This window comes from Vulpes vulpes, chromosome 13, assembly GCF_048418805.1.
Source record: "Vulpes vulpes isolate BD-2025 chromosome 13, VulVul3, whole genome shotgun sequence".
Taxonomy (NCBI): Eukaryota; Metazoa; Chordata; class Mammalia; order Carnivora; family Canidae; genus Vulpes; species Vulpes vulpes.
The window spans coordinates 40,413,642-40,438,664 of NC_132792.1; the positions used below are offsets into that span (position 1 = coordinate 40,413,642).

At 44.2% G+C, this 25,023-nt stretch overlaps 1 protein-coding gene across 3 annotated transcripts in view; it reads left to right on the plus strand.

Moving 5' to 3' along the window:
* Window positions 1–469: 469 nt before the first annotated feature.
* The window catches only part of CDH17 (cadherin 17), a 61,446-nt gene continuing 36,892 nt past the window's right edge, over window positions 470–25,023 (plus strand). Inside the window, exons 1-7 of one of the 3 annotated variants that reach the window (XM_072734320.1) lie at window positions 485–626; window positions 870–933; window positions 4,519–4,627; window positions 11,194–11,264; window positions 15,816–15,914; window positions 22,469–22,603; window positions 23,500–23,638. In XM_072734320.1, the coding sequence (XP_072590421.1) occupies window positions 11,217–11,264; window positions 15,816–15,914; window positions 22,469–22,603; window positions 23,500–23,638 (421 nt within the window). In that variant the 5' untranslated portion in view covers window positions 485–626; window positions 870–933; window positions 4,519–4,627; window positions 11,194–11,216. Of the gene's footprint in view, window positions 627–869; window positions 934–4,518; window positions 4,628–11,193; window positions 11,265–15,815; window positions 15,915–22,468; window positions 22,604–23,499; window positions 23,639–25,023 lie in introns of all 3 variants that reach the window. The other 2 variants (XM_072734321.1, XM_026014941.2) reach the window with 2 other exon arrangements.

The following is a 25,023-nucleotide window of genomic DNA, read 5'->3' on the forward strand; positions in this document are numbered from 1 at the left end:
CCCATCCAGGTCCAGGAGCCCCATCCAGGTCCAGGAGCCCCATCCAGGTCCAGGAGCATCATCTAGGTCCAGGAGTCCCATCCAGTTCCTGGAGCCCTATCCAGGTCTGAGAGCCCCATCCAGATCCAGGAGCCCCATCCAGATCCATGAGCCCCAGCCAGGTCCAGGAGCCCCATCCGGGTCCAGGAGCCCCATCCAGGTCCAGGGGCCCCATCCGGGTCCAGGGGCCCCAGCCGGGTCCAGGAGCCCCATCCAGGTCCAGGAGCCCCAGCCAGGACCCCAGCGCCGAGGTTGTCCACTTGAACTCCTTCCCGTCTCCTTACTTCTCCGCATTAGAAGTTCAGCACCTGCCTGGAGACGGGTTGGGTGAGAGTGAACTTCTGGTGCAAAGCCACTGCCTTTCTGGAGTGCACGTCACGGTGCCTTTCATGACATCCGATGGGTCCCGGGGACAATAAAACCAGTCGATGGTTAATGTTTGACTGGAGGCGAAGGGAGAGGCTGGGGAAGCGGAGCGGGGCGCAGGGAGTGTGCTCCGGGGAGATTCTCGAGCCCCAGCAACAGTCTGGCAGCTGAATGGAAGAAGATAACTTTTGAAAGCCTTTTTGTTATTTACTTACGGAAAGGTAAGGGTTGACCTGTCTCAACTGTGTCGTGCGCTTCTTCAAGGTTGACAAAGTAGGTGGCGGGCAGGGAGCACTTGAGAGTCTGCGGGACAGACTTCCCCCGTGACGGGAGCTGCGGGGCTGAGAAGGGAAGGGAAGTTTGTTCTTGGTGGGACAGGTTTTGCTTACAGAGCAGAGTTTCTTTTTCGGTTTCTTTTCACCCGTCCCCATTTTATAAATTTTTTTTTTTTTTTTTTAATAAAGCAGCTCCGGTTGAATCAAGGTTGACAGTGGAGTTAAAGGGAAGATGCAGGTGTGGGGTGTTTAAGTGAGTATGACACCTGTTCTCTGTGATTAAAATATGCGAGTGCCTCATCCTGAGATGCTCTGGGGCTCTTGTATTCTAGAAATCAGAGTTAGAATCTTATAACGCGTCACCTCTCAGATGGGGGCTTCAACAAGTGAGCATTTTATCTGCTTCTCAGAGAATGAGATTCGATTTAGGATCGTTAGGACGGTCTGGGATACAGCAGGGGAGGGGAAATGCATAGGAGAAAAGAAACCCTTTTCTTAAAAGTGGTGGAGAATAGAATCTGAAAAGAGAGACAGAGCTGCCTGCACGATGGGGAGAGCAAGACTTGCCGGGTGTGTTGGTTGGTGTTGGGTGCTTCTCTCCTGCTCGTTGGGGGATGTCATCTGCTGGCCGTGCCCATTTTGAGACGTCAAGTCGTGTACAGCTTTTTGTGTCTTCAGAGGTCCCATGTCTGCCTCGGCCTTGGCTTGTTTCTGTACCATGGGTGACTATTTGGGGACGGGGCCCCTCCGTTGATGGGGGATGCTCAACAGGAGATTGGAAGGGCCATCCATTCTCTGATATGTTCTTGTTTTAATTTTTCTTCAAAAACTTAGGGAGTGAAAAGTAGTTTAAAAGAAAAAGACACATGTTTAGGTGGCAAGGAAAATGGATGACATTCAGCTCTCACCAGGAAACGGAGTGAGTCTTTTGCTGAGTGAGGGTTTATTGCGAATTGCAGGGTGTAGAGTTTATGAGTCTTCAGGGTTGGGCAGATGGGTTAGGCCAGTTGCATCATCGACCAGCCAGCGGGCACCGAACAGATTGCTTAAGCTCCCTGAATCTTAATTTTCTCATCTATAAAATGGAGATACTCGCCTAACCAAGCCCTTGTGAGAATAAATTAGATATGCTTGTAAAGCCTTCTATTGCTTGCCATGCAGTAGATGTTCAGTGAATGTTAGCTCTCCTCTCTGTTAGAAAGTTCAAGGGTCGGGGGCACCTGGTGGCTCAACTGGTCAAGCTTCCGACTCTTGATTTCAGCTCAGGTCATGATCTCAGGGATGCCAGGCGGATGGAGCCCCGTGTTGGTTCCAGGGTCAGCAGGCTGTCTGCTTCTCTCTCCCTCTGCCCCGGCCCCTGCTCACACACTCATGAGCGTACCTTCTCTCCCTCTCCATTAATAGACAAATCTTTAAAAAAAAAAAAAAGAGGAAGAAAGTTAAAATAGGTCACTTAGGTCAGACTGAGAAGTTGTTTCATTTTCTAGGGAGAAAGAACAGTAACGTTACAATAATCGCATCTTCCGTTGTGCAAGAGAGCAACAGACTCTGTGCTACAGACATGGAATCCAACAATGTAAGAGAATGATAAAACAGTTCGGCTTTTTTTTTTTCTTCTTAAGAGGCACTTAAAAGGCTCTCTGATGTTTCACATACAGTTGACCCTTGTACAACATGGGTTTGAACTGCCCGGGTCTTCTAAGCAAATACTTACAATAAATGCAACACAGTTGGATCAATGTATTTTCCCTTCCTTATGATTTTCTTAACATTTTCTTTTCTCCAGCTTTGTTGTAAGAATACAATATATAATACGTATAACATAGGAAATATGTGTTAAATGACTGGTTATGTTATCAGGTAAGGTTTCCCATCAACTGTAAGCTATTAGTCATTATGGTTTTGGAGAGCCAGAAATCGTATGCAGGTTAGGTGCCCCTAACCCTCCAGAGTTGTTTAAGGGTCAACTGTGTAAGTCTTCTGGTGAAGCCTGGGTGTGGCGTCCTTTGAAACTTGCCTAGATGACTCCCAGGAAAAGTCATTGTTGTTCAAGGTGAAGGTTGCATTTTCTGTGCCTCCTTCCTCCTCCTCCTCCTCCTTCTCCTCCTTCTACTACTACTTCTTCTTCTTCTTCTTAAGATTTATTCATTTACTTTAGAGAGACAGAGAGAGAGAGCATGTAAGGGGGAGGAGGGGCAGAGGGAGAGGTTGAGAATCCTCAAGCAGACTTCCCACTGAATGTGGAGCCTGACTAATCCCGGGACCCCGAGATCATGACCTGAGCTGAAATCAAGAGTGGGATGACTGAGACGCCCAGGTGCCCCCTCCTCCGTTCTTTTATAAAAAAGCAAAATACATGCTGGCAGAAACTCAACTTCCTGTTCTGCTGTCAAAAGAACTCTCTGGAAAGGACAATGTGCCCCCACTTACCTTCCAGGTGAAGAGGGATGACTCTGAGAAGTAAAGCTGAGCCTGAATCATCATCCTCCTTTCTCCGAAGGCCCACAATTAAGTGCTTTAATGGGTCTTAGGTTTACACGGAGAGACATATGCAGATTTAATTGTTGGCATAATATTGCATTCATTAAGAAACCCCTGGTCTCAAAGCTAGATTGGGGCTCATTCTGTGGTCTCCTCACTGATTCAACAAAAGAAAAGTCTCAGCTCATTACAGGAATATCTGTCCACTTATTTGTTACTTGCAAGAACAAATAGTAGTGTTTACTGAGGTACAACAAATATGAATGTAATAAAAACATGTTTAGTTAGTGGTTGAAGTATATAAAAGGTTATTTTTCACTTAAGCATATATAACAGCCCAAGCTATATCTGGTTGCTGTGTCGAAGGCACAAAGAAAACTTAATTTCTTTTAGAAGATTTTGTAAGCCTGACATACTGAATTCTCTCATCCATGATATTCTGAATCAATAATTTCTTACCGAATTTTAATTATCTTTGAACAGTAAGACTTGTGGTCTTGAGAAAGAGACAAGGAGAAGCCAAACTGGTAGATTTGTGCTCATAAAGAATGTTTAAACTAAGGATGAATGTGTCTTCCTGAGGGAGGGCTCTGTGCTTGGTCTCTGCAGTCGGATTGGCATCCCTTCCTCAACATCTCTGAGCTCAGTTTCCTTCCCTGTGGATGACAACAGGCCCTACCTTCCAGGATTGCTGTGCTATTTAAATGAAATAAGTTGTCCAAAGTGCTTAACTTAGTAAATGCTCATAAAATGCCAGCTAACTAAAAAAAACAAAACAAAACAAAAAACAACAATAAAAAGACCCCTCCCAACTATCCAAAACTAACTCATGAGGGAGATATCACAGTGGCATGGTATTCTTTACTTAGAATTAAATTCATTTTTCCTTTACTCTCTTGGCCATCCCAGTTGTCAATTATAATCTAATTACAGGGCTCAGAACGTGAACCTGCCACACTGTATGACTGTACGATTTTGTCATGAGTGCTTCCGGGCACTTTGTAAATGCGCTGGCGTGACAGCAGGTGTTTTGGGGATTTTTGTCTTGTTTTTATTTTTTTATATATTTTTTTTATCTCCATGTCTAAACCTGATGGGATAAATCTAATTTAGATCTACCTCCTACTGGATTCCTAAGGCCAAGATGTGTGATTTTAATTTCTTGACAAAGTGCTCCTCCGGATGCTTTATAATACACAAACAACTGTGAGACATGAGGAAACACTTTGTCAAAAATAATGAAGCCATCTTTTATGAGAAATGGTGATTCTTACCCTCCTTTTCAGGCCAAGGAAGGCCCTTATGATGTCCTGACAGATATGAGGGAAAGCAAACAAATTCTTGTCTTGCCTCCTAGGGTTTTGAGCTGGAAGCCTGCATACCCCGGGGAAATCAGCACCGACGTCCTACTGCCAACCTGCTTGAGACGTGGGGGAAGCACCCTGGCTAGACATCCATCTGCTCCGGTGAGGCTGCCTCTTTTCCTTTTGATCGACCCTGACTACCCTTTCATCCAGAGCTGGGCGTTGTGCGAGGCTCTGAGGGGAGCTTCCCCTCCCCTTACTCACTTCTGGGGAGTGTGGGGTGGAAGGAGAGCTAGCCGGGAATAGGCATCAGCACATGTCTCCAAACATTCCTTAGAGCTCATTTTTTCTTTAATAAGAATAATTATGGTAGTAATTTGTATTTTAATTGATCATATAAATTTAAGCCATTTTAAGTCCTCGGGGGAGGGGATGTGTCTTTCACGAACCCACTTATCTGACCATGAACCTATTGATACAACAGATAACCACCCTCAATTTTGTATATGTGTAAATCCAGGTTTTCATATACTGAGAGATTGGCATATCTATATTATGAAGCTTAGTGAGAAATAAACGTGCTTTTATTTGTGTGTCCAAATAAGGGGGACGTCCATCCCGCCTTTTCTTCCTTCCTTCCTCCTGAATCAGTCTGAAGTGTGAGGCAGCAGCCCTGCTTTTATGCCTACGTGTTTGTTTCTGGCTTATTAATGACCACATTAATTGGGTCCTTAATTTGTAAAGAGGGCAAATCGGTCAGATCGTCTTGTGATTTTTCTAAACCCCTAAGAGATGTAATTGGTGCCAGAGGTTTGTGAGTGAGGCCAAAAAGATGGGCATGATTGATTTAACCATTACTTGATGAACAACGGTGCAAGCAGGCTTTTAATCTGATCTTTATTCATTTTTGGCCTTGCTTCATGATTTATGCCGCTCTTAGCAATGTACAGTGCAGAGGTGCAATAAATGGCGTGCAGGGCGTGTGGTGCTGTCTGGTCCTGGTGGTATTATGCATTCTAGTCACATCCTTTCCTGTCCACATCACCCATGATATCTGAAAACAAATTTCCTAGTCCTCTCCTCTTGCACCTTCTTTGTTCTTTGGAAATGCATAGTTCAACCTCTGAGCAGGGTAAATTAATTGAATTCAAAGCTCTTAATGCTTCTTCTTCTTCTTTTTTTAATGGATGAGAGATGACTGACTGCATATAGGATCTGCCTATCCCTGAGCTTTTTTTGCAAGGGGGAGAAAAATCAATGCTTATGTGTTGAGTTATTGAAGATTTGGAGACCTGGAGATAGAAATTTTTTACTCAGACAGATGGGGAAATGACATGTGTCTAAAGATGCCTCTGGGAGGAATTGGAACCCAGCAGGAGAATTAATCAAGCTGCGAGTGGGCCCCTGAGATGCCATGGGCACTGCATGTTTAATAACTGAACATAACCCACCTCTCTCGTGGAATGGCAGTGCCTTCCTCAGTCAAAACCAGAGTTCCTTGGTGTATTGGTTTGCAAGGCTGGTGTAGCAAAGCACCACAGACGGGGTGGCTTACGCAACAGAAATTTATTGACTCATAGTTCTGGAGGCTGGGCATCCGAAGTCAAGGTATCAGTAGGTTGATTCCTTCCGAGGACCGTGAGGATCTGTTTGTGGCTCCTCCTTCCTGCTTGTAGATGGCCAGCTGGCCCCACATCGTCTTCCCCACTGGTGTGTCTCTATGTCCAAATTTCCCCTCCTCAGCGGGGAGTCTGCTTATCCTTCTCCCTCTGCCCCACTGCTCATTCTATCTCTCTCTTTCTCTCTCTCATAAATAAATAAAATCTTAAAAAAGAATGACTGGGTGGTTCAGTCAGTTAAACACCCGGCTCTTTTTTTTTTTTTAATTTTTATTTATTTATGATAGTCACAGAGAGAGAGAGAGAGAGAGAGAGGCAGAGACACAGGCAGAGGGAGAAGCAGGCTCCATGCACCGGGAGCCCGACGTGGGATTCGATCCCGGGTCTCCAGGATCACGCCCTGGGCCAAAGGCAGGCGCCAAACCGCTGCGCCACCCAGGGATCCCTAAACACCCAGCTCTTGATTTCTGCTCAGGTCATGATCTCAGGGGCATGAGATTGAGCCCTGTGTTGGGCTCTGCGCTGAATGGAGTCTCCTTAAAATTCTCTCCCTCCCTCTGCCCCTCTCCTACTTGCATTATTTGTCTCTCTCTCTCTCTCTCTCTCTCAAAAAAAAAAAAAAAAAAAAGGGAGAAAGGAAAAAAAAGAAAAGCTTGTTTGAATTTTGGGAAGATGCGTAGTGGGTGAAGTGATACTAGGTGTCTTGTTATGTTTCTGAATGAAAGCATAGGTGTAGAATCAGCCAGACGGTGCAATCTTAGGCAAGTCTCTTAACCTCTCTGCCCCTCACCCTCTGATTTTTGATCTTTAAGAGGTAGATTTTAATAGTAACTGCTTCATAGGGTCCTTATGAGAAATCAGTAAGGTCATGCGTGCAGATGTTTTGACACGTGCACGGCAAATTTGTTTTTAGTAAGCGTTAGCTGCCCTTGTGTTGTTCTTCTGGCTGGATACAGATTCAAGGTGTGGAAGGATTTTGCTCTGTGGGCTGTGCTAAATCAAGGCATCAGCCCTCAGCCACAAGGCCAGCCGCCCCATTCTAGATTTGTCAGTGGTCCATGGTTAAATCAAGTGGTGGTGGCTTTTTGAAATTCCTCCCCCATCCCCCCAAAACCCTTTGACCTATGTTGCTAAGGATGTGCTTGGCGTCTCAGATAGTTGCCATGGAAACTGTCTGAATTTAGTCTTTGTGCTTGAGGGAAACCCCAACAAATAGCAAAAGTTCCAGGCAGATGGTTGGATCAACCATTGCAGGTAGTTCATGTAAAATGTCACGGAATTATCTAGACACGTACGCCAGTCCTTTCCCCACTGGTGCCCGTGAGGAAGCCTGGCAAGTGGGTGCGGCCTGGGGTCTTGGTGGCCTCGGTCGTAGGCTGCGCTCCCCTGCGGCCGGGTCGTGACCGAGGACGGGATGCTCGTTAGTAGCATTGCGTCCATGCAAAGAGGACATATGGGCAGGACCGGTCTGCGGGGCTGACGTCCCTTCTGTCATCATCCTGGCAGCCATGTGGCCTGCCCGGCCACGTTGCGATGAAGGCTTCGCCTGGTCGAGGGTGCTGCTGTGAAGGCGGCTTCCTGAGCAGCCTCCTGCCAGGGGCAGGAAGGCACGTGGCACCGTGAGGCTTCATTTAACAAGCACCATTCGAAATATTAACTCGTTGGAGCCCTTACATCTCAAAGGCAGGTGCTGTGATCATCCCTGCTTCCAGGTGGGTAGGTGCAAACCCAGAGGAGCCAGCGGGCGACTCTGGTCTGTGCTCCCAACACCTGCACCGCGGTGTAGACTGGTCTGCGAACGAATCACAGAGCCCTAGGTGGGGCAGCGGAAAGCCACTACACCTCTGTCCTCCTGGAAACCTTTGTGACAGGGACAGGACTAACTAAACGACAAAATTAAGGATAAGCACTTTGCTGCTTTGAACTTTTCTGACTCTTTAAAACATCCCAGGTGGCGGCCTGAGCATCGGACTTAAATAAGTCATTTATTTCAATTTCTTTTGCTTTTCTATCATTTACCTTATATGCCTTCAGAAGACGAAAAGCACTAAAAGTTCCAGGAGAGATGGTGTGCATCAGCCGGTTCCTGACCTATTTACTGAGCAGAAATCTGTTAGTGTATTTAAAAGAGAAACAGCTCTTTTCATTGACAATAAAAACGTGTTACTTTGCATCAAAACAGATCTTGAAATCTCAAATCCGTTACCTCTACCATTTTGTGTTTTCTCTGGAAGCTCTGACAGATTGGACAAATTCATGGGGTATCGCTGTGAGACAATTAGAATGTTTTCGAATTTAACAACCATTGGTTGGGAGCGTAATATATGCAAGGCATCACGTGACAAGCTGTGAGACGTGAAACACATTTAAAAAAAAAAATAAGGCCTCTGCCTGGAGAGATTTTGTTTCCTAGTATAGGCGATAACACAGGTGTGTAAATAAACTAAAATGCAGGCAGGAGGGGTTTCGAGAGGAAGGCACTTCCAGCTGGAAATCAGGAAAGGATTCATGAAGGAAGTGGGGTTTTGGTTCTCGCTCCAGGAAGGCAGACTCCGTACCCCTTATTTGGTCATCCCACTTCTTAGCGCAGGATCTGGCACAGAGGAGAAGCTTCTTGTGATAACTCAGTGCTTTTAAAATAAGTGAAAAAGCTGGACCTGGATGGTAAGGTATGACAAGGGGGACAAGCAGAGATGAGGAAGGACACTCTCAGTCTAATTTCCTGATGCAAATATTGACCGTCCATTTAGGCCAACCGGCCTTGTGCTGGGTGGAGTGGGCAGCAAGTGCACGGAGGCAGGAAGGCTCAGGGTACAGAGTCCATCCCGGTATCCAGCGTCACCGAGTGTGGGAAGGGAGTGGGAGATAAGGCTGGAAGAGTAAATTGGGGATCAGTATGTGAAAGCTGAATGCCAGGGAGCTTGAGGAGAATGATCCCCAAATGTGTCATTACCGTCTGTATTTCTACTGCTCTTACAAGCTGATCATGTGCATTTTGCTAGGTTAAAAAAAACAACAACAACAAAAAGCTAGTTAGACTTGATAATTTATTCATTTATATATTTCATGTTGCAATAGGCTAAGCCTGGCATGGTTATTTATTTCCACGTCTGCAAACCACATAAGCAGTCTAAGGCAGTAGAAAAATGCCTTGTTTGCATTTAAGATAATGAGTCAATTCTAAAATGATGTTTGAACACAAAGACCAAATTAATTCTGTTGCAATAGCTAATTTCTACACATTCTCAGAATTTATGAATCTGATTGTCCTGAAGGTTTTTTAAAAAAGATTTTATTTATTTATCTGAGAAGAGAGAGTGAATGTGAGGAGGAGGGGCGGAGGCAGAGGGAGAGGGAGAAGCAGACTCCCCACTGAGCAGGGAGCCCGTTGCAGGGCTTCATCCCAGGACCCTGAGATCATGACCTGAGCCACCCAGGGACCCTTGTCCTAAAGGGTGTTAATTCTAGCTTTTCCTTAAGATAGCTAGAGAACCTTGAGAAAGCTTGCTTCATTGATTCAGCGAGTAGAAACCATATATGTACCTTACCTATCTCTGTGCCCACATCCGTATCTCTGCAGTTCCCACACTATGTATTAGGCAAATGGCTTGACTTAGAACCTCCACACCTCCCCACACCCTTATATATTTTAATATATAAAATAACATTTCCTAACTCATTATGTCGGTGAGAAACTCCTAAGAGCACGTGTTTATTATTGAGCAGTTGCTGTGTATTTTCTGTTTGAGGAAACTGAGGCACAGGGAAAGTACGTAATATACCTATGGCAGCCCAACTAGTAAAAGGTAGAGCTGGGTTTCCGGTCCAGGCTTTCTGACTCAGAGTCTGCCGTCTACGTCACTGTTACACTGTTTGTAAAGGCCCCTCCCCAAATCTACCTCCCAGATGTTACTTAATAAATGCTCGTTTCTATCTTTATCTCGCGGGGCCTTTGTGGCATTTGTGAGGCTAAAATGGGACCATGCTTTTACCTTTTTTTTTTTTTTGTATATTTGTTTTTATTGGAGTTTGGTTTGCCAACATATAGCATAACACCCAGTGCTCATCCTGCCCTTTTTTACCTGTTTTAAAGTTCAAATACAAGCTATCTAAATGTAAGAAATTAAGAAATTTCAGGGACTACCTCTTTAGAGTGGTTAGAATTTCAATAACCATTTTTTTCATGCATGCTGATTCTATTTGTGCTATGAATTCAACGTAGAAAAATGTGAAAAAAGGAAAAGATGAAACAGCAAACCAGGATCGCCCTTAATCCCCAGCGATTATGAAGTGATTGGAATATTTTAGTGAAATGAATGCATTTTTCATTTCGTCAGTCTTTTGGTATTGTTTTAGCAGTCCAGCATTGTGACAGGCAACAACCCTGCTTTACAGACCATGCGGAAACTTTATACCACATCTTAAAATCAGTTAGTCATGATGTGTCTCAGGGTGAAAGTCATAATTTCTAAAAAAAAAAAAAAAGTGAAGGCACAAGAAAGAAAGGAAAAATAATACTGAACAGGAGAGAATAAGGAAAGACTTCGGATTCTTATTTGGTTGCTTTTGGGATAGTAAGAAGTACACTTTTCCCCTAGGCATACTGCCCCTTTGGCAACAATGCTTAGAAAACCAAAGGGGGCTCGTGAGGTCTCTGAATGAAGGACTGTGAGCATTCTTGGGTTCTTTCTGCTTGAGGAATCTCGTGTCTTTGCAGCTTTGAGTCAGAACCATTGAAATTTTAGTGTCTAGCGATCCCGGCATATGCCAAGACCTAGCTTTCCCATGCAGGTAATACAAGTGAAAACTATACTTATTTTCTATAATTTAAGACCCGTGAGTGGAGAAGATGAAAATAAAGAGAAGCAGTTAAAGACATGGAATTACCACGAGCCTCTTTTTGAGATGTTGACTTGTATGTTGCTGTGGATGAGGTACCCTGAAGCTTCTGGAAGACTGGGCTATTCCCTACAGAGAAGAAGTTGTCCTTCAGTGATTCCGTTCTACTAGGTTTATGGCTGGATATTGTCCAATGATCCTTTCTGGTTGGAAAGACATGATCTTAACAGACTGCTAACTGATCACTTTTATTCTCTGGTTTATTTACAGGAGTTTCAATATAGAAAACCACAATGATGCAAGCCCAACTGAGTTGCTTGTGTCTCCTTACACTTCATTTGGTAAGAGGATGTTCTTTATTTATTTGCTAGACTATTTTCTGCCATTTTCTACCTCATACCAGGGAAACAATGATTATTATGACTTGAAAAAAAAAGTCTATCAGAATTAAATTGTATACGAAGGACACATAGTTTGCCCTAAGGTGATATTCTCAATGAAACGGCTACAAGTCAGATGTCTACTCTTCAACCAAGGAGGTACTTTCTCCCCAGCTGTTAAAAGCCAATACCACTTAGTGGGCAAGGGTTAAAACAATTCCGTGTGTTCATGTTTAGGCCTTCATGCATAGCTCGGGGAATCTGGAAAGAAAAGTATCCTGAGGCATATATTACTATGTGCATATAGTCTATATGTATATATAGTCTATGTGTGTATGTATATATTAGTCTACGTCCCTTAATCATGACTTTCTTTTTACTTTGACCACGAAAAATTACCACTGAAATATTAAGAAAACCATTTTCTCTATTTTCAACTCTCCTCTGTACTTTTTTTTCCCCCAGTATAAGATTTGGGCTTTTCTGGTCAAAGTTGTCTTAGGCATTTGGTGAGCCAACCCTCTCCAACTGACAGGCTTCTAGAGGATGTTGCCAGGTGGCATCTGGAGAGGCCCAGTCCTCGATCTTGGGTACATAGTGGGGGGCCGACTTTTGTTTTATTAATGAGGCTCATATACTTGCCTAACAATCTGTTGTATTATGAAGGAAGATTATAGGGAAGCATTGGCTTTCTCCTTGGAAGGAAGTCACTAGGTCCTCACACCTCAAAATCTTGTTTCTTTTCTTCTGGGACCCAAAAATGACATCGAATTCTAACCTCCTGAGAGCCCCCCGAGAGCCATCACAGTTCAGAATATTTACTGAATGAAATAGAGCCACACTTGTAAACGCACTAGAGCCTTCCTCCTGGGGGAAGGAAGGAAGCCACAGGTCAAATTTTATGAGCAAGGTGCCTCTGCACAGACCAGAGGCCTCAAAGCTTGTCACTAGGACAAGTCAAACGTCTCCTCTTGACTTGTCTCCTCTTCTTATCCTGTCAAATGTCTTTTGCTATCTATATTATCTCAGGGTTGTACGTGAAGTCAGACCGAGGTACAAACCTGGCACTCCCACTTACTAGTGATAGGAACTTGGGTGGGCTACTTAAGCTCTGAACCTCAGTTCTCTGCCCTGTGAAATGGGTCTAATAAAAGGGCTTGCCTTATTGGTTGTTGTGGCAATTGAATGAGATAATGCATTTATCTTGAGGATAAAGTGACTTGGATCAGTGACAGGCACAGTCTAAGCACTGGATAAATATTGGCTATTATTATTATTGTTGTTGGTTATTATAATTATTCCTACGGCATTTCATTTTATTTTTACCTTAAAAAAAAGTAGGCTTCACACCCAACATGGAGCGCAGTGTGGGACTTGAACTCACAACCCTGAGATCAAGACCTGAGCTGAGGTCAAGAGTCAGACACTTATCTGACTTGCCACCCAGACACCCCTTTACTATAGCGTCTTAAATATTCAGTGTCTACACTCACGTGGACCTTTGAGTCACCTTTGTAGCCTCAGCACATAGCGCCACGCCGGGCAGGCGGATCTGGCTGCCGCATGTGTCCTTGCTGGAAGGCACAGGAGCAGTGTGGCTCAGAGTTGGGGCTTGGTGGCCTAGCCGAGCTGGCTTCACCCCACATTATCCACATCGCTACCGTGGGACTTCTCTGGAGATACTTTTCTGATCTTGTTGAGGATCAGAAGAATTCATGTGTGTGGGGGGTCTGGTCCCACAGCTGTTGCATAGGAAGCATTAAAAGTGTCAGTTCCATCCCCTTCCTTTTATTTTTTGTGCAAGATGGTGGGTGTTATCCCTCCAACTCCTGCAGGGACCCTATTTTTCTTTTTTTTTTTTTTAAGATTTTTATTTATTTATTCATAAGAGACATAGAGAAAGAGAGAGAGAGAGAGAGAGAGAGAGAGAGAGAGAGAGGCAGAGACACAGGCAGAAGGAGAAGTAGGCTCCATGCAGGGAGCCTAATGTGGGGCTCGATCCGGGACGAAGGCAGGCGCCCAACTGCTAAGCCACCCAGGCGTCCCTGGACCCTCTTTTCCTTTCACAAGCTCCCCCCATCACCTTCCCAGTCCTGGGAGTATGGCTGGATGAGTCAGAACACACATGTGCATTTGAGATCTTTGTAGCCCACAGAGCCATGATAGTGGGCCCAAAGCGAGAGTTGCTGACCTGTTATGAGAACCCAACTTTGAACCTTGGCACCGAGATACACTGACTAACGGGGGTGTCATCTGGGTGCCGTCACCCGTGTGAGCAGCTCAAAGGCTGGCTGCTGGCTGAAGGGAGCAGAAGATGGACAGTGGTTTGCTGTTACACAGAAGGCACTGCCCGTGTCTGTACCAACCGTGGCGATGCCTGGGCATCTGCGCCCTGTCCTTGTGTCCGGCTCCCTGGAGGAGAAGATGTGCAAAAGGGGTGCAGGGAGACAGAGCCCCCAGAGGAAGATACTCCTAAGGAAAGGAGGTGATGAGCTAGGAGAAGCCTGTGAGGTTATTCCGTGGGTGAAGGATGCTTGCGGGACGGGCGGTAGCAAGTGCAGCTCTGGGGTGGCTCCAGTAGGCCCAGCTTCGCTTTCCTCAGGTACCAAGGGGCCTCAGGTACACGGGCAGCCTGAGGCCCCTCGGGGCTCTGTGGTGGGCACAAGCAGGGAGCTGGGCGGCCCTGCCAGCGCCTCTGGCCTTTCTCACCAGGAAGAAGGAAAGCTTGAGCTGACCCCACCCCAGCAGCCCCCCCATTAGTCTCATGCGGCGAAGCCAGGGCACTTGGCTCCCTGATAGCTGCAAGGGAGTCCGGGAAAGAGACCCCATGGCTTCTGGCCGAGGAGGGAGGCTGGCGGTGGCTGGGGGCAGTGGGGCCCTGAGGCAGGTGGGGCCAAATCCCAAAGCCCTCTGGGTTTTCACTCGCCAGACAACCAGCATCAAGTTAGTCCAGACTCAGTGAACCAAGGGGGTTGGTGGAAGCCCATCCCCTACACTTTTACATGGTTGGCTTTTGGGGTTTTCTCAGTTCGTCCATCCCCAGAGTGTACTTGCTTCTCCCACTTCCTGAGGGAGTGGAAAACAAGTCCTCTGCCCCCCAGTTCTCTTACTTTCTCGGATGGGCCTCCCCAGCCCCCCAAACCATCTACTGCTCGTACTTACCAGACATCGATCCTACTGTAGCGCACCTCTGATTTCTACACAAGGAGGAGACCCGAAGGACCACGTGACAAGGAGGGGACACCAGCCTCATGTGTGGGTGCTGCATCCCTCGTTCTAGAGGGCACCCTCCATGGGTGGGCTGGTGGCTGGCCATCACCCTGTGTGCCACCTCGGTGCCCTGCCTGGCTTTGGAAAGACAGAGGGTCGGCAGGGGTTGCTGTGGCCTCCCAGGTTGGGAATGGTGGGACTCACGCCCTCCTGCACATCCTTGGTGCCCCTGTTTCCTGCCAGGTTGCCTCGGCCAGTTTTGGTCCCTGTGGTGGGTAGTGGGGCATAGTGCTGAGAACACCCATTGCAGAGTTGCGGGTTCAAGTCCTGCTTCTTGTCACTACCTGGCCAAATGGCTCAATTGGAGTGCAGCATCGTAGTCTCATTGCCTGTGAAACTGAGCTGCGGGTAAGACTTTGCCCCCAGGATGTCGTCGGGATTGACCGTGCTTAGGACAGAGCTCAGCACGTGGCAGTTTCTGGTCCTCACTGTCCCGGCCACCGTGCTGCTCTTCCAGCCTGGGTTTGGGCGTCTGCAGAGCCTGCTCGCCTGCCAGGTTCAGGGCCTTTGGGTTTTAGAAGCATCGCAGGACTCCTGCTCGAAGGAAACGTTTTGTTCTCTTCTGTCCCCCACGAGTACAGATGCTAATCAAATGTCAAAATAGTGAGCGTTTCTGGAAGTCACAGTCGAAATGCAGGTTCGGAGAGCTAAAGTCAAATCTTAGTCATGTACCTGGGTGCCAGGTAGGCACCGTACTCAACACAGCCACGTATTTTTCTTCCTTATGAATTCAGTTGTCCTTGAAGTGACCGTGAACTGTAGGGCACTGGGAACCTTCTGTAGACCTTACAAACCCTGGGAGTAGAGGACAGGTGTTTTGAGAAGCTGGTGTAAACCCGTGTGGTCCCTGGAAGGCTCAATGGCATTGCGGGAAGATAGAAGCTTTCGTTCAGTTGGATCCCAGCGTGTGTGCCCTGCTCTGGGCCAGCAGCCTCCCCTCAGTGAGCCTCATCTGCGATACGGGAATGTTCATGTTCTCCCCACGGGGTGGTTGCTTGAATGGTCAAGTGAGAAAAGCTGTGTGAGGCTCACGGTGAGCCACCTTGACATAGTCGAGGCTCAAAACTATCAAAAATGCCTTCCTCCCTGCTTTGACTCTGTTTAGCCTTGCTCTGAGCTAGGTTAGAATCCTGTGTTTCACGCGTCAGTCCTGGAAAAGCCATAAGAAACCCAGCAAGAGGCACGTGCAGGTTCGTGATGAGGGGTGTGCCAATTTTCTCTTTTTCTTTCCCTTTTCGACAGGCAACTGGATATAGCCACGAGGGGAAGTTTAGTGGACCCCTGCAGCCCATGACATTTTCTGTTTTCGAAGGCCAACAAGGGAGTCAAGTCATATTCCAGGTAAGGGCTCCTCTTGATCACTGTTATCTTGATTTTACGGGCTCTCTCGGTGGACTTTACTCCTTCATCTACCAGATAGCAGGAAATGAAATAGAGGCACAGCAGATCTCACTGTCGAGAATGATTTCAGAAGCTAAGTCAGACACAGAGAGATGGGTGGCCTTGGCATTGCGAGGGGGTGTGCAGGACATTCTCAGCCAGACTTCTTTATCTGTGTTTGGAGGCGGGGGGGGGGGGGGGTAGTACTCCCGTCCCTGGGGTGGGGCATGTGGTGCCCAGAGCTCAGTCCCTCCCACAGGGGAGGGAGGGGACCAGCCTCTGGAGCAGAAGGCCCTCTGACTGCCTGTCTCCAATGAGCATGCTGCCTGAAACCCATGAAGGAGCGGGTTCTCTGGGGTGGCGCTGGAATGTGGGCTTTTCCTGGCTGCCTCCTCCCAAGCCACCCCCGGACCCTTGCCTATGGGCGGGCCATGCTGCAAGGTGGCCATCTTCTATGGGGGGTCCTTGAGAAGAGCATTGGATTGAGGGGAGGCCTGTAGATGGGAGTAGGAGACTCCAGCAATAAAGGACACTGAAAACATTCTGGAAATACCATGTGGAGGGAGAAAATATTCCTGAATTTACCAGAAATCTGCTGGGGAAGCCCATTGACCTTGGAGTGGTTGAGGATGGTCCCCTTTGGGGTACGCCCGTGACCCCCCCTCCACGTGCTGGGGGAGCAGAGGAGGGTTGCTGCACTCCTTCCTCGGGGGTGGGGGAATGCTTCCGTCAGCTGCCAAGCATTTGTTTCATGGGACAGACCCGTGTACAGAGCAGAGACAGGAGGCTGCAGAGCGTGGGCCGCAGCGGGGCCATGGATCTCTATCCCCACCCCCGGCTGGGTGGGGGGCAATAGAGGCCCTGAGCCCCCCGCTCACAGAGGTCATGCACGCGGGGACAGCAAATGCTCTGAGAGCTCTGCAGACGGAGGAGGTCACGCCGGGAGAGGACAAGAGGCTTCAGCGGAGGCACAGCATGGACACCTGCCTGAGCTGCCAGAGGGAAGCGTGTAGTGAGGACGGAGAGTGCAGAGGTGTCCGGAGAGCCCAGGTTCCGAGCTAGTGAACCAAGTTGGGACCATAGAGAAGCAGCCCCCGAGTTACCAACCCCATTGACCTAAAAATTGCCTGGGTGGCGTGAGCTAAGTCTCTGAGGATCCCATTCCTTGGGGTGCTTTCCTTCTTCTGTTCTTCGTCCGGCAGCCACCCTACAGGGCCTATCTTTCTGGCCACCTCTGTTGCCGCAGCTGAACATTTCTTATTTATGGGATTATTGTTTCTTATTTCTTATTTATGGGGAGCAGAGGAGTTGGGGATGAAGGGGATGTCCTTCCTGAGATCCCAGAATCTCTGCGTTAGAAAAGCCCTAGAACTTTTGGTACCCTTGGCTTGCTTTACAGATAAGGAAACTGAGGCTTCAATAAATTAATGGCAGAGCAGAGATTAGAAAACAGGTCTCTATCTTTGTACGGGGAGAAGAGGGAGCAAACCCCATCACGGGAAGGTGCACTGGGGGCTCTGTGCTGCAGTGGCAGGAGGAGTTGTGCAGATCCCTTCGCTGAGCGCCCCTTGGAGTGTTTGGGGCCAGGGTTTGGGAGCCGCAAAACAAGTTCACTGCCCCATGAGGCTGGTCCATGGCCTAATAATAGATCTTAAAAACAAACAAGCAAACAACAAACAAAAAGACCTAAAGAACCAAACAGCCGTAAACTTGTTTCGTTGAGGATTTGCAACCAGCTCCAGCTCAGCAGTCTAGGGGTTTCCAGGTCATAAGACAGTAGAAGGCAAATCTGAGACAGGTCATTTTTTTTTCTTCTTTGTCATGAGATTTAGCTCACACATAAAATCCATCCTTTTAAAATATACAAAAGTTTTTTGCGTTCTTTTATTTTTATAATAAATTTATTTTTTATTGGTGTTCAATTTGCCAACATACAGAATAACACCCAGTGCTCATCCCGTCAAGTGTCCCCCTCAGTGCCCGTCACCCACTCACCCCCACCCCGCGCCCTCCTCCCCTTTCACCACCCCTAGTTCGTTTCCCAGAGTTAGGAGTCTTTATGTTCTGTCTCCCTTTCTGATATTTCCCACAATTTGTTGATTTTTAATATGTCACAAAGATGTGCAAGTGTCACCACTATCTAGTTCTAGAACATTTTCATCAGCCTCAAAGAAAAACTGTATCTATTAGCCATCCCTGTTCTCCTCCCTTCCTCGCCCCTGGCAAACCCAAATCTACATTCAGTATCTGTAGACTTGCCTATCTGGACATTTAACGTAGATCAAGTCAGGCATGTGACCTTTCGTGTGTGGTTTCTTTTACTAAGCCTGTTTTTCAAAGTCCGTGCATATTGTAGAAGATGTTAACACTTCATTCCCTTTATGTAGCTGAATAATATTCCACTGTATGGGTATATGCCACGTTTTGAATAGCCATTTATCAATTGTTGGACATTTATGGCTACTATGAATCATGGCATCAGGGACAATCACGTATAACTTTTTGTGACGACATGTATGTTTTCAATTCCCTTGGATGTGTACCTCAGAGTGGGATTGCTGGATCGTAGTTCATTCAGAGTCTAACTTTTGGAAGAACTGTAAAACTTCTTCAGAGCAACTGAACTATTTTACATTCTTACCAGCATCGTATACAGGTTTCTCTCCATGACTTCTCTACATATCATGATTTCTCTACACCTTTGCCAATACTTGTTATTATCTGTGTTTTTTATTACAGCTATCCTTGTGGGGGTGAAATAGTACTTTGGGGGTATGTGGTTTGGATTTGCATTTCCCTAATGACGAATGATGTTGAGTAGCTTCTCAAGTGCTTATTGGCTAATTGTGTATCTTCTTTGGAGAAACCTCTTGCCTATTTTTTAATTGGGTCATTTGTCTTTTATTGTTGTAAGAGCTCCTTATATTCTGTATACAAGCTCTTTATCAGATATATGATTTGCAAATATTTTCTCACATTCTATGGATTATTGGCTCACTTTCTTGATAGTGCCATTTGCAGCGCAAAAGCTTTTAATTTTAATGGGTTGTTTTTCTATGTATATAGATCTTCTTTAATTTCTTTTAGCGATGTTTTATGGTTTTCACTTTACAAATATTATGTTTCTTTGGTTAAATTTATCCCGCAGTGTTATTTTCTTTTTGATCCTATTTTAAATGGAATTGTTTTCTTAATATCATTTTTATTTTATTTTTAATATCTTTTTTAGATTGTTCTTTGCTAACATATAGAAATACAATTGGTTTTTCATATTAATATTTTATTATGCAAACTTATTGGACTTCTGTATCAGCTATACTAAATTTTTTAGATTCTTTAGGATTTTCCATATATGAGATCATGTCATCTATGAATAGAGATAGTTTTACTTCTTTCTTTCTAATCTAGATCCTTTTTATTTTTCTTGCCTAGGATCTTGAGTTTGGTGTTACATAGAAGTGGCAAGATTGGGCATTCTTTTCTTATTTCTGATCATTTGGGGAAAGCTTTTAGTCTTTAATTATAAGGTTAGCTGTGGGGTTTTTCTTAGATGTCTTTATCAGGTTGAAGAAATGAACTTCTATTCTTAGTTTGTTGAGTATTTTATTTTTAATCAAGAAAGAATGTTGATTTTGTCAAATGATTTTCTGCCTCTATTGAGATATTCATTTGGTTTTTGTCCTTTATTCTATTAACATAGAGTATTAAATTAATTTATTTTCATATGTTGAATCAGCCTCATATTCTGGTGTAAATTCCACTTGGTCATGGTATATAATTGTTTTTCTATGTGGCTAAATTTAGTTTGCTAGTATTTTGTTGAAGATTTTTGCATCTATATTCATAAGAAAATTGGTCGGCAGCGTTATTGGGTTGTCTCTTCTGATTTGCATGTCAGGATGATACTGTCCTCCTAGAATGAATTGGGAAGTATTCCTTACTCTACTTTTTGGTAGCATCTGTGAAGATCTGGTGTTATTTTTTTTCTTTATGTGTTAAGTAGAATTTACCAATAAAAGCCAACTGGTACTGGACCTTCCTTTGTATAAAAGTTTTTGATCACTAATTCAATCTCTTTACTTGTTATAGTTTTACTCAGATTTCCTATTTATTTTTTAGTCAGTTTTGATAATTTCCGCCTGTCTAAGAATTCATCCATTTCACTGAGGTTGTTTAATTTGTGGGGGAAATAATTACTTATCGTGTACTCATTAACCCTTTTTTATCTCTGTGGTGTTGGTAGTGATATCCCATTTACATTCCTGATTTCAGTTACTTGGATCTTGTTCTTTTCTTATTTTTTAATTATTGTTAAAGATTTATTTATTTATTTTATACATAGAACAGGAGAGAGAGTGCAAACAGGGGGGATAAGCAGGAGAGGGAGAGAGAGAGAATCTCAAGCAGACTCCTTGCCGAGTGTGGAAATGGATGTAGGGTTCAATCTCACAGCCCGGACATCATGGCTTGAGCTGAAATCAAAAGTTGGATGCTTCACCAACAAGGCCACCCAAGAGCTCCTATATTGGACATTTTCAATGCCCCCTAGGGTCATCTTACTCCCTAGGTTAACTCTTTTAAGTATTTTGGTCAGTGGTCAGTTTCTTGTTTGCAGCAATTGTTACCACTGCCTCAGGTAGCTGCAATGTTAAACAATTGCTGAGATTATTTTTGACAAATTCCTCAAGAGAAAAATTGCTTGTAATGCGTAAACTCTGAGGTCAAATAGAGACAAGCCCTTTGAGTAGGTGTTTCCAGGGAACTTCCAAATAAGTTGGATAATAGCAGTTGTCTGGGAATGGGGGTTTGGGGGAACTCCAAACCCTTTCTTCCCCCTCCATATACTCTGGCTGTGAGGCTGTTGGGTTTCAAGGGTACTGCATATCTTAAGAGAAGACTATGGAATTAGGGCAAGTCAATGTAATCACACAGCTTGGTTCTTATTGCTAGTAATTTTCTTAAATAAACACTCCTTGGATTTTGCAAGCATTTGGTTACTTTCCAAGGTTCTGAAAAAGTTGATATTTATTTACAATTTTTTCCAGTTTCTCATTGCTTATATGGAGGGAAAGTTTTTTTTTTTTCAGATCCTCATTCCAACTTTCCCACTGATATCCTTAAAACACAAAATAGTAATACTTTCATTTGTTATATAAACAACATAATATCAACAAGCAAACACAAAAAAGTATTCACCCACAGTTCTACCCACTTAACATACTAATTATTTTTTTTCCATATCTTGCCCACTGACATGAAACCTTTTGGTACTTTACAATCATAGTTTAGGTTTGCTGTTACAGTCTCCTTTTGTTACTTTCCATAATATCATTTTTTTTCTCATGCTGCTTCATAATTTATAGAATGAACATTTTAGTGATTAATGTTCTGTCAACTTTATGTGCTGTAATCATTTTATCATCTTTAATTTTTGATCATTTACAAGTTTTCTACTCTCCAGCATTGTAAAGAAGGCTACTTAGTACTACATACATGAAGTTTACTGTTTGAAAAATATTTCCTTCGGATAAATTCTGTTTAGTGATGTTTGCTATCAAAGGCTACATTCTATGCCTCAAGTTATTTCCAAAGGGAAATTTGTGTCAATTTCCATCATTAATACATGTGTTTCTTTACATCCTTTACAATATTGGCTGTTACTGATTTTAATCCATCAATAAAGATATAAAAATATATATTAAAATTATTAATGAAGTTGAACAAACTTTTATATATGCTTTTTTTTATATCTGCTTTTTATATATGACTTTTCTGTTCTTGTGGTCTTAAAAGTGCTATAACTATTCCATGAATAATTACTGATATTTTCTTCACTTCTGAAAATGTAATTAAGAGATTGTAATATAGAATTTTATCAAGTTAAAGCTACTTTTAAATTCTTTTCCTTAATATTAAAATAGCTCTTAATCTTTGTCACAATGTTTAGAAATACTGGAAGACATCTTTTTTTATCCTAGCAATAAAGTTATCTCTTTTAATGTTCCTTAGAAGCTAGCAACGTTAAAGCTCTCAGATATTCTCAGAAAAATCTCAGCTAACTCCAGCTACAATTTAAAGATCGGTCGGCTTTTGTCAATGTGTTAAATTATATCATACATTGTTTCTTGAGGGGAATGTATTTTAAAGGTTAAATAGTTAATGTTTGAGCAAACTTTTAGAATGTACCACTTTATTTTTTTAAAGATTTTAGTTATTTGAGAGAGAGAGAGGATGAGCATGGGGGTGGAGAGGGGCAGAGGGAGAGGGAGAAGCAGACTCCCCCCCTGAGCAGGGAGCCCAACATGAGGCTCAACCCCAGGACCCTGAGATCATGACCCAAGCAGAAGGCAGATGCTTAACCGACTGAGCCACTCAGGCGCCCCTAGAATGTATCACTTTAAAACTCGGATCTTATTTAGTGATTATACAAATGAAAATGTTACCTGAAATTGGTGACTTTCTACAAACAACATTGTTTGTCCTTACAATCTAATCTGATTTTTGCTTTTTCCCAGTTTAAGGCCAGTCCTCCTGCTATGACTTTCAAACTAACTGGAGAGACAGATGGCATATTTCAGATACAACCAGATGGACTTCTGTATCATAACGGAGCCCTGGATAGAGAAACAAGAGCTGTTCACAAACTCCAGGTGAACCTAACTCCAACCTCTCTGAGCATCCTTTAGCTTCGTCCTGGAAGTGTCACTGGCACCTTCATCTCTGTCACAGAATCCTGTTACGGCTCTCTTGATGTTAATGACATGCTTTGCAAACCTCATTTGTCCATTTTTTTACCAACTCCAAACGGATGCCCCTTTGGGTGTGGCAAAGATACCCTCTTCCTAAGGCTTTTTAAGCAGCATAACCCAATTTAAATTGCCCAGGCCCTCAGCTGGCATTACTTGTTTAAGTACGGCCATGCGTAAGCACCTGGATCAAACCAAGCCAATGCTTCTCTGATATTTCGGTGGTATCTGCCTGTGGCTCTTGCGTGGACTTTGGACCCACAGAGAAGGCAGCATCAGTGCTGGGATGGGCCTTTCAAGAAGCAGAAGTGATCAACAATCAGAGGCTCTGACTAAAGAGACCTCTCTCTTTGCCCTCCTTAGGTTTTCATGGTTGGTATCTGAACACACAGCAATAGTAGAGAGCTAATTGTAGGACAGAAAAGCAAGCAAAAGCTTCCCACCTGGTAACTTCTATTGGCTTTGCAAGTTGGCCACTAAACTGCTCGGTATGAGGACATGGCACTTCCATACCCATAAGGGTCGAAGTGTTCTTATTTCACTAACTCTATTTAGAAAAGAAGCATGTCCAGTGTCAGGCATTACCCTACTACTGGGAAAATGCGGCCATAATTAGTGGGGTTTAACTGATTGGGTCCCTATTTTAGTAGCTCCCAATATGGGGCTTTTATAGGTGTCTTTCTCCCCTACAGTCACCAGGTTTTTGGATCTTGGAGCTCTCGTTTCCTTCAACTGACTTTCGGGCGTAGGATATGAAGTTCAGACTTCTCAAGGTGGTTTCCTTTTCCTTTCTACGTCAGGTCTCAGCCTTGAACGCTCAAGGAGCTACGGTGCAGGGCCCAGTTCCCATCACCATAGAAGTGAAAGACATCAATGACAATCGACCCACATTTCTCCAGCTAAAGTATGAAGGCTCAGTAAGACAGAACTCTCGGCCAGGTAAGCGGCAGGAGTCCAGAGATACTTGTGGAAAGGTGCAGGAGTGTGAGGCAGAAGGGGCAGATTTGTGGCGCTGAGGGCGGCAGCATCATTCATTAAGTACTTCCTGTCATGCTTAAATTTCACAGCAGTCCTCCAGGAGTTAGTTTATTATCCTCATTGGTCTAAGACAAGGCTTCTCAGCTTTGGCACTATTGACATCTTGGACCCAATAATTCTCTTTTTGTCGCGAGCTGTTCTGTGCACGGTAGGGTGTTTAGTAGGATCCTTGACATCTACTCACCAGATCCAGTGGCCACCCCTACCCCCTAGCTGTGACAACAAAGATGCCTCCAGACATTGCCAAATGTCACTTGTTGGAGGGGAAGTGGGTGCAAAGTCACCCCAGTTGAGAACTATGATTCTAGAAAGAGCTTTAGAACACCTTACAGCTTTAGGACACTGAAGAATACTCTGGAAAGGTGAGCACATTCTCCTAAATTCTCTCAGAAATCTTCATGCTCATGGTCACTGTTGGCTCCCAGTACCTTTCTTCTCTTACTTGCAACTTCTGCTTACAGCTCATCCCCTACACTTTGCTTCTATCCTTCATTTCCATAAGAGTCCCTCATCAAGGCATAGGTATACGTATGGCTTTATTGAAGATCTGGGGAGATGAAGGAGCATTATGTCATAATATGAATATGATATATGTGAATATTAGATTTCTGAGTTCTCAGAAAGACTCTCGGCCATTTCTACCAACTCACTGTCAAACTTCCCTCTATGTTACTTAATCTTCTCTCTCTCTTTCTCTTCAATGCCCACTTCCAATAACTCAGGAAGATTATTCCTTCCACTTTATTACCTGGAGCATCTCTGTCCCTGAGATTACAACTAGACTCACTTATGAATTCTGCGAAGTAAAAAATCTTCCAAGTCTTACACTTTCTTTCTCTACTAGATTTCTTCTAGATCAGTGGTTCCCAAACTTTTTGGTCTCAGGGCTCCTGCGTTCTTTTAAAAATATGAGTTTTACAAAATGATGTGCTGGTAAATGTTTAATAGCTATCTCCCTGAGGGGAAAAACTCTGATTTGTAAGATTTTTCCAATTTCTGTAGTATAAATGCTCCCCCATGGCTTATTTTAAGCTACCAATAGTGTTAATGATTAGCTGACAAAGTTTTAGAAATGCAACCATTGGCTCTCATGAGCTGGCTCCAGTACATCATTGATTATATCTATCAATATTTATTTTATTAGAGTTTTAAAAATTTAATTCATCGTAAGTAATAATAAACATATTTTAATGAAAACTGGCTATTTTCCAAAGACAAAAGGAATAATTAAGAATGAATTTGTTTTAATCTTTGCACATCTCTTTAATAATTGGGTCAATTAGTTG